Here is a 19,172-nt window from a genome sequence, read left to right as displayed (position 1 = left end):
TAAAGCATTTAAATTTTAAAAAACACAACAGTTTTTCTCTTGGCTTAAATAGCTGGTAAACAGGTCTTCACAATTGAATTTCAAGTTTAACTAAAAATGTAACATAATTACCACAAAGTAGCCAGTTCCACCTTCTGTTATCATCACAATCACATTAATGCTATGAATATAACTAACAGAGCAAAGAATGACCTAACTTTAAGATGAAGTCAACACAAATTCTGGCACATCAAATATTTTAAAAACATGTATGTTTCATTAATTTAATAAGCTGGGTTTTATCTTCCTAGTATTTTAGTATACTTAGGTTCAGAATAAAACATCATTTTCCTTATTATTTAATCCTAACGTTAAACTATTATGAGACAAATTTTAGCACTTTCCATTAGAAACATAGCTTTATCTTACAGTTGGGAAGTAGGAGTTTCCTTTTTTGGCTCTTCATTTTGTTCAGATTCTTCCCCAAAGTCAAATCTGTCCATCAGCTTCTAGAAGAAAGCAAACTAAGCATTACTGAGTACTCCTTATATGGTCCTTCATGTATATTTACTTTTCAAATGAAAAATGGTCTTATTCCTCAACTTAAAAAAAAAGGCAAATAACCTGAATAGAAAATTAAATGTCATACTGCTATTGCTACCAAACTCTTGAACACATCAAACACCAAATTTTGTCCATGGTTTCTTGAGCTCTGGCTGCTGTTACAAGTACAACCATATGTTCTTTTCATAGTAAACAACAGCTAGTTTGGAGGAAGGCTTAAATAAAGATTAATTTTATGTAATGGTACCTTTTATTAGAAGAAATTACTACGAAGAGGCCAATTATTCAATCCTTTGGCAATCAGCAAACTGCTCTGCTCATATCAAGAGAAGACCTACAGCTTGATTACTTCGCAAAGAATTACTGTGTTTTCACACACATGTCATTTAGACAACCTGAATTCCTTCAAATATACTGCTCGTTGAAAACAACTTCTCACATAGTCTGCAAAAAATCAAAGCAAGCAGTTATCATGTAAGAGTAATAATCCTCCAGAGGGGTAAAAAGAAAGGTGTCTGACAGGGAAAAAGACAAACTTGGATAAACTTCCTGTTTTATCTGTAAAGGTGTCTACACTGTAGTTCTGCAGAACCAAAAAAGGTTTTTATTAATCTTGAAACAGCCCAAAAGCATTTCAGTAGCATTTTACTTTCCCAAAGACAAAACTAACGAACAAGCATAGAAGAAATGCAACAAACGTCGTGTCACAGAGATTGGTTTTTTCAGTAATTATTCATTGATAGAGCAGTGGTATCAAACTCTGATCAGGTTACTCAGGGCTTCATCCAGTTAAGTCTTAGAAACATCTTCGTTTCCAAAAACTGAGACTGCACAATTTTTCCAAGCAACTTATTATTCCAGTGCTTGACTGTGCTCATGGGCAAAAAGGTTTTCCTTGTACCCATTCTGAAACCTTTTGTTTCAATTTCTGTCTGTTGTCTATAATCCTGTGGTTGTGCCATGCTGTAAGAGCCCAACTTGATCTTTTTGCTGACCTTTCCGTTGGTGCTAGGAGGCTGCTGTTTGGTCTTCCAAAAAGCTGCCTCTGCCCCAGGCTGAATCACCTCCAGTCCCTCAGAGGGCGAGCGCTCCAGCCCTGATCACTTTGCTAGCCCTCCACTGAACTCACTCCAGTTTGTCCATGTCTTTCCTGTAAAGGGGGTAGGGGCAGGAAAATTGGATGTGATACTCTAAATGCTGTCTGGAGTGGATGGGATATCTACATGGGATGATCATTTCTATCAATCGCGTGGCTATAGTCCTGGTCACCCAGTCCAGAATGTTGCTGGCCCTCTTTGCTGCCAGGGCGCTCTGCTGGCTCATACTCTGCTGTTACAAGTACATCTGTTCACAACCTCTTTCCTTATAAAGACTATAACCTCAGAGATTAAGGAACTTCATGTGTGCTACTCAAATACAGGCTGTTAACAGTCTAGTATTACTGTTCATCATACTGTTCTGATGCCTTGGGTTTTGATACTTTTATCTCCAACAGTATTGTCACCTGCAACGGAGTCAGTTTTGTCAAATATAAAACTAGTGCAAGATCTCCAAAATGCATACAAAAACTCTAGAACTTCAGAGCATCCTGAAGATCACTAACACAGATCTAGATTTGTTGTCAGGAAGCAAAGCATTCCCAAAACTTTTCCTCTTAAAAAGTCTGGTTGATAGTTTTTATTTTCTTTGGACTTTGTTACTAGTTACTTTGAAGCAGCTCCACTCTGGCCCTGTCAACTGAGTGCTCATGAGCAGCTGCAGCCCTTATCTCTGGCTTTAGCTTGATCCAGATTAATCTACTTTATGCATTCAAGATTGCTCTGCAATGTAAAATGATCTGTGGTACATGTAAGCAATCACAAGTTTCACCTCAAAAAGCACGCTCCTGATTCAAACTAGAACACTGATCTAGATACTTCCTATAAAAGTAAATATTGCCTTCTTAATGCTTTGCTTATTAAGGTTGCCATGTCTAGTAAAAAATTATAAATTAATCATATCATGAAATGGAAGAATCTAGTAAATAGAATTATATCATTATGACTCATGGTCTTCAGCTATTGACAAATGGGATTTAAGTGGTAGATTATATTGGTGCCGAGAAACCATTACAAAATGGAAAATTATCCCATTGCAAAACTAAGATTGCCCATTAATACATATATCTACTCTTCTATAATACCTAGATTCAGAAATCTTCAAACCTCTGAAAAAGGACAGAATAGGTATCGTAGCACTGATGTTATATATTAAATAATTTTTTTAAAAGAGAAAATTCTAAAACGACATGTGATTTCTATGAAGAAGCCTAAATAACCTTTGAATAAAAGGCTCAATGGACTAGCAAGACATACATTATCAATCAGTTCATTTGTAGAGATGCTACATAACACTGAATAAGGAATCCGAGACATATTATAATCTAACTCTACTTGCATAATGCTTAACTGAGGTAGAGATCGCATACTATAAACACAACTCCACCACAGCTTACAAGAACAAATCAACACTACATACCTACTGAAACCTTGCAATTTGTCACACTGTCACAATAATTCCTTCCATACCACTTACCTTCAAAGTCCTAGAAATCACAACCAACTATTCACTCTGCTGACACTGTTTATGACAAGATAACTCCTGCATGCTACTACTGGCATAAACTAAACAAAGAGCATCAGACTGAACTCAAGGTATATAAACATCTCATCAGAATGCCAATTCCTTCAATTTGCTCCAGTTAAGTTACCCAACATTCAAGACAGCCACACCTATGAGTACACCTATCCATATAAATGCTGAAACTGAAGTGTGTGGAATAAACCACAATACAAAAAGTAATTAAGAGCACAGCATTGTATCTAAATATTAAGGCAGTCCCCATTAACTGATGCATTCATTCCCTGTGATTATACTCTCCTCGAGCTGATGGTTACAGCCGTGACACAGCGTGAGTACATGCCATTTTTTTCCTGACTTATATTTAAAGCTGCATTACTTTCATTAGGAATGACAACTCTTTATTCTTTCAGATATTTGAGTTTAGCTGAGCAAATTCTAGAAATGTAACATAAATTGTCCTAAAACTTTAAAATCAGTACTTGCCAAGCTAATTGCCTGAAAATGAGATTATCTGGGTTAGGACAGAAAAGGTTTTTTGCTTCTCTGACTTCCTTATTATTTATTCACTCCAGGACAATCCTACAGAGATTATCTACTCACGGGCTGTTCTTCCAAAGGTAATAGGACATGATGTATTATTTATTTTCAAATCTTTGAGTAGTTTTTTGTTTTTTTAATCTACTGATATTAAACTACTACTACTACTACTACTGCTGTAATCACCACTATAGTTATTGCAACCTGGCATTCAACTATATTAATCATCTTAAATTCCTGCATTCTGTATTCTTTATTAAGATAGGCACATACATTGCAACACACACAAAGTTTCTTTACTGACATGATTGGTTTTTTTGTTTGTTTGTTTGTTTTTTTTACATTTTAACATTTTTAACAAGTGTCACATAACTAGTTTAACTAGTCATAAACTTATTTCTTCACTTAGTATCACTTTGTAACTAAGATTAGAAGTTTTCTTGGTCTTTATAAGACAATTACAAGTCAAATCAGATTTTACTCAATTGCTCAATCCTCACTGCTGTGTTACAAAGGGTGAAAAAAATCATAAAACAATTGTTTACCTTTGCTAAATCAAAACCATTCTCATACTCAATGACCCTTATGGGTCCCTTCAAACTCAAGATATTCTATGAAATGCCACTTAGTCCTAAACTCCTATGAAACTAATATTTTCATTTATACTATTCTCTCTATACATTTTTTTAAACTTTCAAGATAGAGCATTTCACAGTATATTCATATATTTTAAAAATCTCTGAAGTCAAACCATAAAATCCAAAAGACCCTTTCATTTACATATTTTCAACAATAAATACTTCTTCAAATGTCTTATTCTACTTCTACCTTATTAAAGGAGACACTCTGTTCCAGTGGATTAAGTGTGTTAGCAGCAGCAGCTGCAGCTGTAAGTTGTGCTGTGAGGGCCTGTAACTGAACTACAAGACCAGCATCCAGGGCTTGAAGTAGTGATGGCTGAGGTTTCTGCTGCTGGATCTGCAGTGTCTGTATCAACTGCTGAAGCTAAAAGTGAAAAGATAATAAATGCATTAAACAAGATTTAAAAAAAAAAAAAAAAAAAAAGGCAATAACTGAACTAGTCTTTTTCCCTTCCAATTAGGAAAAAAATCCTCAGGAAAGCAGTATCATCTAACCTACGGCTATTAATTTGTCTTGATTTGTTTTCATTTATGGCAAATTTTATTCCCACTTACTGGCTAATTTGTTTTCTGTGGCTGATAAGACATGCAGATGCTTCTTCCTCCTAACTTGCTCTGACAGGTTGCATGATGACTAGGCACCACTCAGGATTTCCTGCTTTCTAGGGTTCCCCCTTCTCTGTTTCTCCAGTTTGACTCCTTTTGACCTGAAAAAAATCTGTTAGCCTACTCCAGCTTCCTAAGGGCCCACCTACATTAGGAAAATCTGTATGCTGTTACAACTTTTGTGTAGAGAAAATAACCGCACTGTTGCAAGCTCCACTTTAAGCTGATGGAACGTGTCTACATGAAGAGCTTGCACTACTGTCTCTGGATTAGTCACAAGGAAAATCTTGTGCTGAAACTCAGACTTATGCTTATAGAATGCAATTCCCTTGCTATGTTAACAAAATATAAAAAGAAAATTAACCAGGATCTGGGAATATAGTTTGACTTCCTGCAATGGCACAGACTGGGCTCTGTAAGGCACTAATTTAGAATAAAAATTGCCTAGATGAAATGTTGAACCAGTAGCAGCATCTCTGGGGCAACAGATGTACAGTAAAAACAAAGTATGGGTAATGCCAAAAATAAAAAAGTTTAAAAATACTATTTAAAAATAGTGTTGGGTGTTTCAAATAACATTTAAAAATAGTTTTTGGGGGTGGGTGATTCGTTTAAACAACTCCCCTCGCAACACAGGAGACGTCTAGGATTATACTGGAATGACTACTAAATATTATCAGGCAAGGAACTTTCAGAAGTGTAGTGAATGGACCTAAGACACTTCAGAATATATTGAGATACCCTGAGAGTACCTTCCTTCAAATTTAGAGGAGGAAAATAAAGAAAAATAGAATATCTTCCACAGGTTTTTTTAGAATAAATGTACAATCCAATCAGCCGGTGTATCCTGATTTCCTCACTCCAAATTCCTATTTGCATCTAATTTTTTAAAAGGAGCTGTCCCAGTGAAGCAAGTGAAAGACTTTTTCACCTGCAGATCTCCTAATCTGTTGAATAAAGATGTTCCCATAAAATTGTACAGATTTACCTTAACAAAAAAGGAAAAAAATACTATCCTTATGGAAAGAAGCCCTCCTAAAGTACCATGGAATTAGAGGAAGCAGTCCTTTGACCTTCCATGAGAGGTAAACCCTTGAAACTTACCTTTGGGTATTTCTGGAAAAAAGGTTGAGCAAATCCAGGTAGTTCAAAATATACTGAGTTAAAGTCCCTGATTACCTTTATGTTCATATTCCACCTTCTCATAGGGCTCACCACTGAACTCTCTTACAGGGTTCAAGCCCTCCCTTCTTATTAGGGCTCACTAGAAACTCTGCATAAGCTGGTTAAGTTGATCTTTTCCAAAATGCATCAAAAATGTATGATCCTTTTCCAAGACTTTTAGAGTTACCTTCTGATAACGTGAAACAACTCTTCCTAGTCTTCATAAACTGTTACACAGACTCCTTATACAGTGGAGCCTCTGAAAATGCTTCAATTATTGTTCTACCTCATCAAAAGCCTTCACTGATTATTGCAACTGGCAAAGCTGAAGAGCTCTCCCCATCCTCTTGCTCAATACACAAAAGGTGAGCAAATATGGCTGGTCTACCTTGTGCATTGCTCTGGGTAGGAAGGAAAGTGAAGAAGCAGAGATGGAGGCCCTAGAGTGGGAAAATCATGGGTGGTCACCATTCTAGCTGTTTTCATATTCTTTTTGGTGACATCTTTCTTACTCTACTCACTCCTATGTCTAGACTCTCAATTTACCTACATGCATTCTCAGCCATAAAGCACAATCTTAAAATGTAATCAAGAACTTGGGAGCTCAGCAGGGAGAGGACTGGCTTGAAGAACAGGAGAAAGAAAGAGATGGGGAGGTGGAAGCAAATATTGCAGTTCATCTACCAATCCTAGAGATCTGCATGTACATATTTATTGTGTATGCAGTGTGTCTCCACACTTTGGCTTAAGATCATCTCTCTCCCAAAATCTATCCTCTTCCTCATTTTACCATTTTGAGCTAAATATCCAAATGCTAATTCTTTGTGATCTGCTGTCTTTAATTTCCTTCTGATCATTATAACCTTCTTCTTGTGCTTCACGCCTTTTTTTTTTTCCCCCAGAATACTCTCTAGGTAATAATCTTTAAAATCCCCTCACTGACTTTACATATATTTCTCACTCTCATTTCACATCCCTTCCTTAAGAGCTACCTTCCTTCCACATTTCAAAGTATCGCCACAAACTCGTTTTGCTCTGCTTTTCAATGTCCCAATTTCTTTCAGTGTAATCAGATTAAAACAGTCGCTCCACTTGATTTATGAACAATTACAGACAACTCTGCTTAGCTTAACACTGTTAAAACAATCTCACTAAGCTGTTATTGTCAGCATCAGTGCTTCCTAACACTGCACTGGTGACTGGTTCTCATTCATATGCATGGAATTTTTGTTTAGTACCCCAGCAGGTAAAACATCCCATTCCTCAGTACAAATATAATGCCAAAGTTATGCTGGTGCCAGAGTTCTAACAGAAACTGAAAAACGATGATCTACATTTCCACAGAAAGCTGATTACGAACGCTCAAACTTCTGTGGCTGCAGGTTAAGAGGAAGAGTAAGTCAATGCATGCTGCACATCAAGCCATTCTTTTTGGACTTGAGCATTTAGAAACTGAGGAACACAGTCACTTTTAAGAATTTATGTTTGAATGCTGAAAAATAAAAACTATATTTAGCTGATTGAAAGATAAAGAAAAGAATAAACACACAATGCACTTCCAGAATGAGTACATTTTCATTATATGATTCTGTACAATGTGTAGCTTCTTGGAGCACCCAGCAGAGAAAATCCTTAAACTGGCATTATATTTTATACCTATATTCATGAAGTCTTAATGCTGTGCTTGATTTAGTCATCTGCAATACCCTATAGAAAAGTATGTATTACAGACTATCTTATCTGAAGTCACATTCTGCAATGTTTTTAAGGAACAAAGAGGGTGAGTTACAAAAGGTAACAGGAAGTTTTCATTTATGTGGAACTTACTTGTGATGGAAGAACCTCGTGGGACAGTTAACACGGATAATGGACACAAAACTAAGCGATACTCAGGAAAACAGTATTTCTTAACTACACCTTAAAGACACAAGGTATCAAACAGCATACAGTGTAACTGGCTACAAAATATTTACCTGTTGGCCTTGAGGACTCTGTAAAATCTGCGCAACAGCAGCAAGCGTATCTGTATTAGCAATCTGAGATACCCAAGGATCAGGTAAACTCTGCACAACATTGGCTGGAGTAACTGGAGTCACAGGTGTTCCTAAAAAAGAGGAAATTCATTATGCCAAAATATTTTAATATACAGCCTTAGAAACAGTGTTAGACAAATGAAAAACAAACAAAAAACCCCACCCCTCACGACACAGATGCTATCAAATACTGAAAAATTACCGTATTAACATCAACTGAAACCATTTTTCTGACACACACAGAGCACACAGACTCACATCAACATTCCCCAAGTAGCAGAATTACTTTGCCTTAGTGTAGTTCACAGCTCTTGCCACTATTGACCTATGGCGACTACTAACACAAACACTGAAAAATGCAAAGTAAATAGGTTTCATGCAGTAATCTAAACCATTCAGTGGAAACGATATATGCCAAATGATCATTTTTAGCAATGTGCTCAAAAATATATTAGTCTGGAATGTGCTGGACTTGCACTTTATCTCCAGCAGGAGCCTTAAGGATTCTACTAAAAATTTTAAACTGCAGCAACTGGATTCACGAGCATCGCTTGTTTTGTCATTTTTTCTCAAGAGGAACACTGAGACTAAATCAGCAATCTGATAATCAGTTTCATGCCATAATCCAGAAGAATCTTCCATCCCTGCAAATACTCCTGCTTTTAGTTCAGAAGTAGAGATATCCCGATGAATGCTAAATTACTAGATTACTGTTCTAAAAGACAATTTCCATAGGAATTTTAAAAAGCAATAGAGTAAATCATAGAATGTTTTGAGTTGGAAGGGACCCAGAAGGATCATCGTAAAGCTATGAATTCAACATTTTAAAGTAATCAAACTCACAAAAATAAGAAATATTCGGCTAGAAGATGCAGTAAATCCAATCCAAGAGCTGGAACTTTTCACATATTTACAGACATCAATGAAACATAAGGTGGATTTGCCAAACTCACTCCTTTCCAGCATGGGATCAATAAAAGGTGGGTGACAAAAGCAAGTCCATTTGTGACAAAAAAACCACCAATTTCAATATGTAAAATTTCCCATACCTCCCGATCTCGAATGAAAGAAATTTCCACAAATCAAAAAAAAAGTGAAAAGCCACTTCCCTGACATCTAACCACATAAGTAAGGAAGATGCTTAGAGCACAAAATGGTCAAGTCTGCATGTATGATAATGTTAGCGTTTGGCAACTTGGGACATACTCCATGAGCAGATTTTTGCCCACGTGATTCTCCAGCATGATTTCTGGCCCATACACTTCAGATTTGAGGAAGAGGGAAATATGCCACTGGTTGTAGCTTATATTGTCACTGTTTTTATTCCCCTTGAAATCATTGCCTGTTGGCCAGCAAAAGTACAGGAGCACTGTCTGACTTTATCCAGCAAGCTCAATCCTACAGATTACAAAACGATAGTGTTCTATTCTCTTTCATTTTTCTCAGTTGTGGCACCACTAAATAACAAAGATTGTATTAAATGCTGTGTTGCACTAAATAAAAAAGATTTTATTAAATGCTGTGTTGCATTTTTAACTCTGTCAGTGATCTACTCTTTTGACTTCTGAGTACAAAACTAAGCCTTATTGCACTGTTGCTCAGTCTGTATATATTTATAATACAGAGTTGGAAAGGAAACACAACATGATGCCTCGTTTTTGCTGTTTCCCTGATCTAGAGGCCAGTTATTTTTCAAATTGATTTGTCTAAAGGAAACCAGTGAGATTTTTCTGCATGTTAACAGCCAACATACCAAAGTTGACACAAGTATTTTGATTCAAAATATGATTTTAACCCATTTTTGTTTACCTGGTGTATTGTTGCTCATAGCAGCTGTAGTGCTGGGCAAGACAGGGGTCACAACTGGAGGAGGAATTCCTGCTGCCATATCCAAGAGAGGCTGAATAATTTCACTCTTGAACACATTATTCTTCTGCCATAAATTCAGCACTCTAACAATTTTACTCTAAAATGAAAGAAAAGATAACAAAAGACCTGAAGTCATGCTTATCTTTCTTGTTATTATCAATGGAATTCCTAACTAGCAATGGCAGTCTATCTAGATTGAAGCATCTTCAGGTTTGCAAACAGTAAGAGCCATAAGAACAGTTATACTGGGTCACACCAAAGATGTCTATGCTGTGAACCTGAGGCTGACCCTAAGCAACAGTAAAGGCACAATACGCACATAGTGACAGTCTCCTCTCAACAGAAAATGAAATATATTAAAACAAAACAAATCTGGCTCTTTTGTACCTTTACTCTTGGAAGACTTGATGGAAGAAAAACTATTTTAAGAAGGCATTTTAAAGCATTACTATAATTAAAAGCAGGAATTATTAGTCTCCTAAACTTTTATAGTCAACATCTATGAATGCAATTCTGATTACGATCCAAAATTATTTATGTCTGCTGAAAAATGGGCATATACTAATAAGACTGCTAAATACTTTTACCAGGAAAGTAGCTCAATATTTTGCAAGCTCTTTTGATGAACTGAGGAATTTAAAAGTTTAAACTGGGACACAATTCCCTGCCTATTGAAATTACATAGTAATATTTAAAAATGTGCATCACACAGAAAGAAAAGTGTCAAAATAAGGCTTCATACAACTCCGTCAAGATGTAACTCATTGTTCAGCTTTCGTTTCTGTTTCAATTCTATTCCACTGTTTTGATCTGCTCCCAGGTCTTTTCTAAGTTTAACTTCTACTAAGAGGCAAGATTTTGCTTTATTTTGAAAAGATGGATAGAAGTATGTGTGTTAGAAAAAGACATCTTGTTTATTTGGGAAAAAAAAAAAAAAGTAGGTTGTATAATAAAGGGCAGAAAGTTTTAAAAAAAATCTTGTGTTTGCTGTCACGAAGATGGTTTCCTTATTTGAATTCTATAAAACATGAACATAGAGTATTTTAACCACAGTGTTTAAACCAAAGAAAAGTCTGTTTGCCCAGAACTCCAAAAGGATACTTAACTTTAATAGAGAGAAGTTCTGAATTTTCACTACGTGGAAAACGCAATTTAGAGTTCTTTTAAAGAAATTTCTGAAGGCTTCCATGTAGCATTACAGTATGTGAGCCTTTCTTCTTTGAAACTCTGTTTTATAAGGCAGTCATTGGCTCTAACTTGCCTCTTCTATTCAGAACAGGAATATAAAACTATTTCTGTGCCCCAGTATCTATCTCCCCCTTGCACTTGCTGTGGCTGAGCCAGACAAAGGAATCAGTTGGGATTTTTTTTAGTTACTTTAAAAGAAATGCCACTGTACTTTTGCTTGATTTAAAAACAAAACCCACATTTGCTTACATCAAGATTAACTGCTGTGTTTCCCCATTATGCCTTTAAATCAGATTAAACATCAAAATGCTAGAAAACAGTTCTCTCTGACAACAATTTTTTTTATTGGGTTAGATAGATGGTAACTACTTTCACAGCACAAAGACTTTGCCATAATACTGAATCCATATGCAACACACCAGCAAAACTTCTGATTGTAAAATACATCTTCCCTAATGGAGGTGAAAAATATAAAAATGAACCTGATAAGAGCTTCACAGACCATAAACAGATTGTTTTACTATCCCTTTTCACATCAAACACCTCTAATGTGATACATTAGTTGCCATGCATTGATATACCACAGGATAAGATGCACTATTTCTTACATTACAATAAATTTACTATATTTTCTTTTTAAAGCCAAAGTGAGTACTTGTGCTCATCCTTGTGCCAAGCTCTCCTCCTTCAACAAGTCAGGCTATTTCTGCATTCCCAGAGTAGTCAGCTAAATGATTATACAAAACAAACTAATACTGCTTAAGGAATACAACTAAATGAAGAAAAATATAAGTTAACTATCATGCCTATCTATACATAAAACACCGTTGAATGGAAGTGGCACAACTTGATCACGCAGGTAACCCAAAACAAGACTGGAAAAATGACATTTAACTTAATTAACCTGTTCAGCAGCACCTCAGAACTCAGTGGCAGAAGACAGAAATTTATAGCAGTTTTTCCAACTACTTAAAATTTGCAGATCCCGACATATTTTCTTGCAGCGGTCCTGACTCCTCTAAAAAGGCAACAATCCTAAAACAACTACAGGAGACACAATGGTTGAACTTGCCTTAATCACCTTCGATGCATGCCTTGGGTTTTCAGATCTTTGGTTGAAAAATACAGCTGTAGGAATGCATGTGACTATTTAAAGAATAACCCATCTTTTTCTTCCTGCAGTGTCCTGTCCTGCCTCACCAATTAATGAATCTATTACACAAATTTATATGGAAATAAAACCCTTAGCATTTCCCATATTTTTGTAATTTTTCAATTCAATACTAAGGAACTCTAGCTATTTTAAGACTAGTGACAAATATGAAGGAAGTTAAACTGCCTGCACTCTGCTATTTCCAGCCAACCTACTATAAAGATAATTTGGTAGCAATCTTGACTACTGTAGTCCAAGCGAACAGCTGAACTACTGGGTCAAACTATTCAAGTTAGGCCTTATTCAGCTGTTGGTTTATTCAGGATCAAAGGGAAGATGTTTTAAGATACTTTGCTGGTTTTCTATTGCTCTTTCAGTCCAAAATGCACTAGCTTATACTGAAAATACTGCTGCCAATATAGATATTTATTCCTTGACACTATACAAAACCTGCTTGCTTGTTTTCTCACTAAAGAGGGGAAGAAAACAGTAAAAGACTGACAACAACTCTGTGTTCTACCACATGACTAATTTTTTCCCAAAAATACATGAACTCAAATCCATCTAGCTTTCATGAAAACTTTTCCAAAAGCCTAATTAATCAAATAGTGCACTCTAGCAAGCGAGATCAAAATCTTTAGTAAGTTATCTATAAAATATAAAGATCGTTTTAATTAGAAAAATCTGTAAGCAGTTTACCTTGTCATCCCCAGGACAACGGTACAAGTTCTGGAAAGTGCTGATGATGTTATTGCTGAATCTTGGAGCAAATACATCTTTATCTTGTCCAAACTGATGCCGGGACTGTCTCACAATGGAGTCAATGACATACAGACCAGGTACTTTGTATTCTGGCTTGCACTACAAAGAACGATAATTTAAAATATGCATATATGAAACATTACCATTAATGGCAGAGTAAATATGAACAGTCCTCTCTAATATTTAAATGGGTCAAAGTATTACTAAAATATTCTCTAGTTAATCAATTGTCCTGAAAGATCAAACTCTCTCAAAAATAACTAACCTTTACTGTTCAAAATTATTGCACTTGTATGTATTCTGCAAATATGTAAACGGTTTAAAATCCTTTTCCTCCCACTAAAAAAAGTGTCAAATTTTACAATCTAGCTACTGGAAAACAGCACAGGAACCATATATACTTTTTTAAAAGCACACATCTATTTGAAGAGAACAGCATAAAGCACGACCGAATTCTTAATAGCACATTGGGACTAGCTGTAAACAATTTTTTTTCCCCTTTCTTTATGATCAAAGTCAACATTAAAGTTAACATTTGTTTATTTTACATCTTTGTAAGTAGTGTGTGGTATAACCTCTCCCTGCCAGAATAAAAACCTACTTATGTGGATGTCTGTTTGGTTGAGAATGTATCAGTGATACCTATTTTAGAACTCTGGAAAATTCCCATGATTTACAAATAGCATGGTATTTATAAGGCATGTCTGCTACCTACAATACTAATTATTTCTGTAATTTTACCTACTTAACAACTAAACCTAATTTTTTTTTGTCTTTTAATTGCAAAGTAATTGCACCAGACTACTGCAACCAGTTTTAACACAGAGTGAAAAGTGGCACAAATATACAATGAAGTTATCACCAGAAACTATGACATGGATTCTGGTGTACACGCATGAATGCTGGTTGTACACGCTTATCACACAAGGTTTCTATGTAAAATATGGGAAAGTACAAACATTTCCCCCTGGTCGAGGTACTCTATAAATCTATTCTGCAACACACTGGTGGCCTGTAACAGACGCCCACAACAGTGTCACCCCTGCCAGCCTGCCCCTTGATCCTGACCAAAACACTCTCAACTCACTCATCACCCACTCCTGGGCAGAATTGCTGATTTGCTAACATTTGCAACCTTGATAAATCATTTATTTAGGCTCTAAACGTGGTTCAAGGTATTTAAATGTGGTATTCTTTATTTTTAAGAATGTGTGTGGCATCATTCTAAGAATAAACGTGCACTACTAAACCTATGAAATTAACATCTAATTAGATACAGTGCACTGTCTTCAGAAAATAACTTCAATGTATTGTAGCTACTGAAATTTTAGCTAACTTATTACCAAAAATAAGAGTATTCTGCATACAGAACAGAAAGGTATACAACTTTTCACAGTATTTAAATTCATAAAATCCAGAGATATTTAATGAGAAAACCCCAGCAAATATGTTAGGCGGAGTATTTAAAAACATGGCACACAGAGAAAACAAAAATATTATAATTAATATAATAATATAGATGATAAAAATAAAAGACAATAAAATACAAGTACAAATTATATCAAGAAGAAGAATTACAACTGGGGCAGTGAGCCTGTGTATCCCTAATGTCAGATGAGACAGCTTTTTCTGAGTGAGTCTAAGCAATAAGATAATATGATTACACAAAGAAAGTATTCAAGCCTTGCTCTCACAGTGGAGTATCTTTACATATATGAAATCTGGTCATTTGACCCCTGAAGTGATGTTTTGGCAGAGAATAAAACAATCAAAACAACAATACAGCAACAAGTTGAGTGTCACAAACCAAAGAATGTCACCGGCAATTATTTCACCTGATGTTTCAGTAACCTCACGAGATTAATTCTGAAGAAAGAAAATACTGGAGTAATAAAGAATCAACAGTAAACTAATTGAGACAGCACTGACATCACTCCGGACAAGCCTATGGCAGATTTTAACAGAAGATTCAGTAGTCTTGAGCTTTAACTTGAAGAGATTTGTCCCAACAAATAATTCAATTATCTTGCAAACCTATAATGTAAGTCCATAAATACTGAATGGCTAGCTTTCATCTGCTTACCTCCAATTCTACTAAAATAAGAACTTACTATTTGATGTTATTTCTAATTTGCGTGTTTCACTAAATAGTTCATAAAATACTTTAAAAAAACCCCACATCAAGCCCAAAGGGAAACATCTAATCGAGAGTGATCATTAACAAGGTTATCAGTAACAACATATATCTGCTTTCTCTAATCAGTAATGAAGAGCACGGAACTCCCTCATCAAGCAGAACTGAACACAAATGTGAGAAGACAACCCATTCTCTTAGTAGCTTTTGGAAGGGTCACCAACAACCAGCCCAATTCCTGACAAACTGTCACTCTCTCATTCAGAGGATAAATATTCTCTCATGCCTCTGAACACAGAATTGCCAGTCACTGCAACTAAAAAGCAGTATTTGGAACTCAGGCAATTCCAGATTATTTTGGGACATTAAACTGCGAAGTGTTACTGATCAAAGACGGATAAAATGTACACCTGCTCTCACCCTCCCATGTCCACCTGTACTATTAAACAGGGATCAGAGGGTACTGGTGCCTTTTCTTTGGGGTGGAATAACTCAGAAGTGATGCCCCAAAAGACAACTACTTGACAAAACACTAGCAGTGACAGTAAAGTATACTACCAGTCTTTCCAACTGCCATGAAACAGACATGGCACCTTTTCCACATAGGACCAAAGTTCTAGTACCTAAATAATTCATTCATGAACTGTGGTGAGACAGTTAAAAACACTGGGCTGAAGCTGAATCCTGTTTACACTGTCCAAACACTACCAAGAAATAAAGGGTAATGAGGAAGACAGGTTACTGACGCAGAGCAATCCAGACTGCTCCATAAAATGGACAACAGAAGAAAAATAACATCCAACATTGCAACATTGACTAACTTCTCTAGCTTGTTTGTCAAAATAAAATAGCAATTTGATCATAATTTACTCCTATTTACAAAAGCAGAAGAAATTCAGTATCAAAAAGATCAAGTGAACAATCATGTACAATATAGACGAGGAAAGGCTCACAAATCCACACATTTCCAGCTAGAGGTAAAATGCAGTTTTACCCAAAAGTAACTACCTATTACAATAAAACAAAATGTAATAAAATTCTTTGTTATTCATAATCTTTAAATTAATACTGAAACTTCCCAAAAAGTAATTCCAGTCTAGCCACATAAATATTTCTTGTTTTAAATTACTAGCAGGAACCACCAACTGAAATGTTCCATCCCCTGCTACACAAAAGATGAGGCTGGATGGTCATCCTCCCTTCAGCTTTAAAATATACGGGAAAACCTGGCAGAAAAGCAAAAGCAACTGTCACTCACCAAACCACTGTCAATTCTTTTGCTGTCAGCTGTTCACATGGTCTACACTGAGAGCCTTTTTTAACATTAAATGAACACATACAGAAGTAGTCCTAAGATAGTACCTGCAGTCATTCAGATTGAAGTATAGTGTAACTGCAAAATGAGCATATTTATCTTTCTGCATTACAGGTTATGATCAGCTACTGATTACCAGCAGAAGATGAATGTGACTAAAAACTGAAATAAACTACTTGTGATAAAATATTAATACATATGTGTACCTAAAACCCGATGCTCTTCCATATTCTGTAATCTAAAATGAGGAAATATTTCTCAGTGCTACCATGAAATACCCATGACGGACTTACCTTTTGAATGAACTTCTCAACACTCTGTACAACATGCTTGTAGAACTGGAAAACAAAATAATGTTTCAAAAGAGGAAATCTGAAGATGCATATACCTGTTCAAGGCATGCAATATTGACAGTAAAACCAGAATTACAAACTTTGGTTGATTAACCAGCAATCTAATACCTACAGCTGAGTATGCTGTCTTCCATAGAATATTTAACAGCACGTAAGAAAGCTAACCACACTTTTTCTTGCCTTCTGAAGGTTTTTTTTTTTACACTGGATTTTTCTGAATATTTAGTGAGAACTAAGAGAATAATATATTTGTTCCTTCAAAAACATATGGTTATTTCACTGTACATGACTGAAGATGTTAGCCTAATCTTATGAGCATAGCGCTTCTCTGTATTTCATTGATTTTCCAAGTGTTCACTTTAATAACTTAAAAACATGAGTATAGGAAGACCTTACAGCATGTACTGCATAATATCTCTTCAACATTATGACTGTACCATCTCAATAACTGCTCCACACAACTAAATGCTGTTATTGAAATCATAAGAGTGGAAGCAGGATTTCCAAGTAGTTAAATACATGATTAAACATTTTGGTATATTTGTCTAATTTATAGAACTATTTACTAGCATTTACTACTTATGTTCAATGTAAGTTTTTTGCTTTTTCATTATACTGCAACATGCAGACTTTAATTTACATAGACTTCTCTTATTTAAGAAAGCCAGTGAATTTCACTCTTCTATCATCAATTTGCTCTCTCTTCAAATACCAGACAACACCAATATAGATTTCATTATCTGAAAACATATTTGCATTCTCAGCAGAGTAATGTAGATAGGCAAAGCGTAAATTCATAGCTTTTTTGCTTTTATCCTATTTTCTTTTTCACCTCTCCAGCTTTTACTGATTTTCCATTTGTTTTAATGCATAATACTAATGGAGTCCTTTCTTTCGTCATTTTCAATACTGTTTTCTGGTTTGCTGTTTGGCAATTAGTTTTACTCTGTGGCAAGAAAAGTCCTTCATTAGTGTACTAATGCTACAACTTAAGAACAATTTGTACCCAAGCGACATAAAAAATAAAATCTATAAACACCACTCATGAAAAGGTATGCCAGGAATTTATAAAAATGAAATGAAACAAACATTTGCATCAATCCAAAGGAAAACAGATCTTACACTTTGGGGAAAAGGGAGGGGAGAAGGGGGAAATGTGGAATTGTGGTTCTGTATTTAGTTATCTTAGCCAATGTCAGTGTTTCCTTGTTAAACCTGTCTTTTGGATCCGATTTAGGAGTTGAGTTGGTGTAATTCTTTCTCACATATGACAACCAGCGAATGAAAAGTCACACAACAAATTAAGGCTTCTTTTGCACTCCTGAAAATCCCATCTATCACACTTGATCATAACTTTCCAAGTTATGATCCTTCCAACCAGGGAGCTGAAAACTTCTGAAGCAAGTTATTTAAGACATTCAGTTATTTTGACACAGATGAGAAATGGAAAGGAAGTCAAAAGAAGTTAGCCAGCTTCTTACCTTTATAGCCTTGATTGCTGCCTTGGTGATCTGTGTCATTTTAGCTTTAGAAATGGGTGGCTTATAGTCATTTAGCGAGTACAACTGCCAAAAAAACAAAACAAAAATGAACAAAAAAGTTATCAGAAATATATTCTGCAGTTATAAGCAATATAATACATTTTATTTCCACAAGAAAATGCCACTTTTAATTTTAATTGGATTTTAAGTATATATTACACCAGAAAAGGCATTCCCGCTTAAGCAAAAATAGAAACTGCCAATAAAATGCAAGATCCAAATTATTACAACATAAGAGGTTTTTCTTCGCAATGGTCACTAGGTACCTAGTTTTGCTAGCACTAAATACAGCAGACATTCACAGGTGAAGTTACAAAGCAAATACATATGCTACGCAAATACAGTAGCTCTTGTTAAAGTTTTTCTTTTCAGGAAAAAAAAAATGGAAGCATAACAGAAGCTTAACCAAACAGTATATTCATCATCATATGCCTGTTGAATCACAACTTTTTATTTTCCATTAAACAAAAAAATGCAGCCCAGAGACAGTGAGTACGCAGTGAGTACAGACTACTTTATTCCCTGCGTTAACTAAGAGAAATAATATATCAGAAATATTACAAATGCTTAAGAAAATAATCCAGCTGGGTTCTCAATTTTAAACACAGGTTTGTAACTTCATTAATATCTAAACACCAAAACAGCCACAGTACACAGGTAGCAGGCTTTCGCAACAATTTTCTCCCAGGATGTTGTAGTAACTCTATTATT

General features: G+C 35.5%; 1 protein-coding gene across 9 annotated transcripts in view; it reads right to left on the bottom strand.

Annotated features, from left to right (window-relative positions):
• The window catches only part of SCAF8 (SR-related CTD associated factor 8), a 120,937-nt gene that overhangs the window by 84,067 nt on the left and 17,698 nt on the right, over nucleotides 1-19,172 (bottom strand). For 7 of the 9 annotated variants that reach the window (XR_014183792.1, XR_014183793.1, XM_082049738.1 and 4 more), the window contains 7 exons: nucleotides 18,402-18,485; nucleotides 16,861-16,905; nucleotides 13,056-13,217; nucleotides 9,956-10,112; nucleotides 8,087-8,217; nucleotides 4,531-4,707; nucleotides 409-488 (listed from right to left, as the gene is read on the bottom strand). Coding sequence is in view for 7 of the 9 variants with exons in the window: in XM_082049738.1 (XP_081905864.1) it covers nucleotides 409-488; nucleotides 4,531-4,707; nucleotides 8,087-8,217; nucleotides 9,956-10,112; nucleotides 13,056-13,217; nucleotides 16,861-16,905; nucleotides 18,402-18,485 (836 nt within the window). In the remaining 2 variants the exon portion in view is untranslated. Of the gene's footprint in view, nucleotides 1-408; nucleotides 489-790; nucleotides 982-4,530; nucleotides 4,708-8,086; nucleotides 8,218-9,955; nucleotides 10,113-13,055; nucleotides 13,218-16,860; nucleotides 16,906-18,401; nucleotides 18,486-19,172 lie in introns of those variants that run through there. The other 2 variants (XM_082049741.1, XM_082049742.1) reach the window with 2 other exon arrangements.

Source organism: Streptopelia decaocto (genome assembly GCF_964273445.1).
Source record: "Streptopelia decaocto genome assembly, chromosome: 3".
In the NCBI taxonomy this organism is placed as follows: domain Eukaryota; kingdom Metazoa; phylum Chordata; class Aves; order Columbiformes; family Columbidae; genus Streptopelia; species Streptopelia decaocto.
Note: the sequence above shows the minus strand (reverse complement) of the source record. Positions and strands in the feature narration are given on the sequence as shown.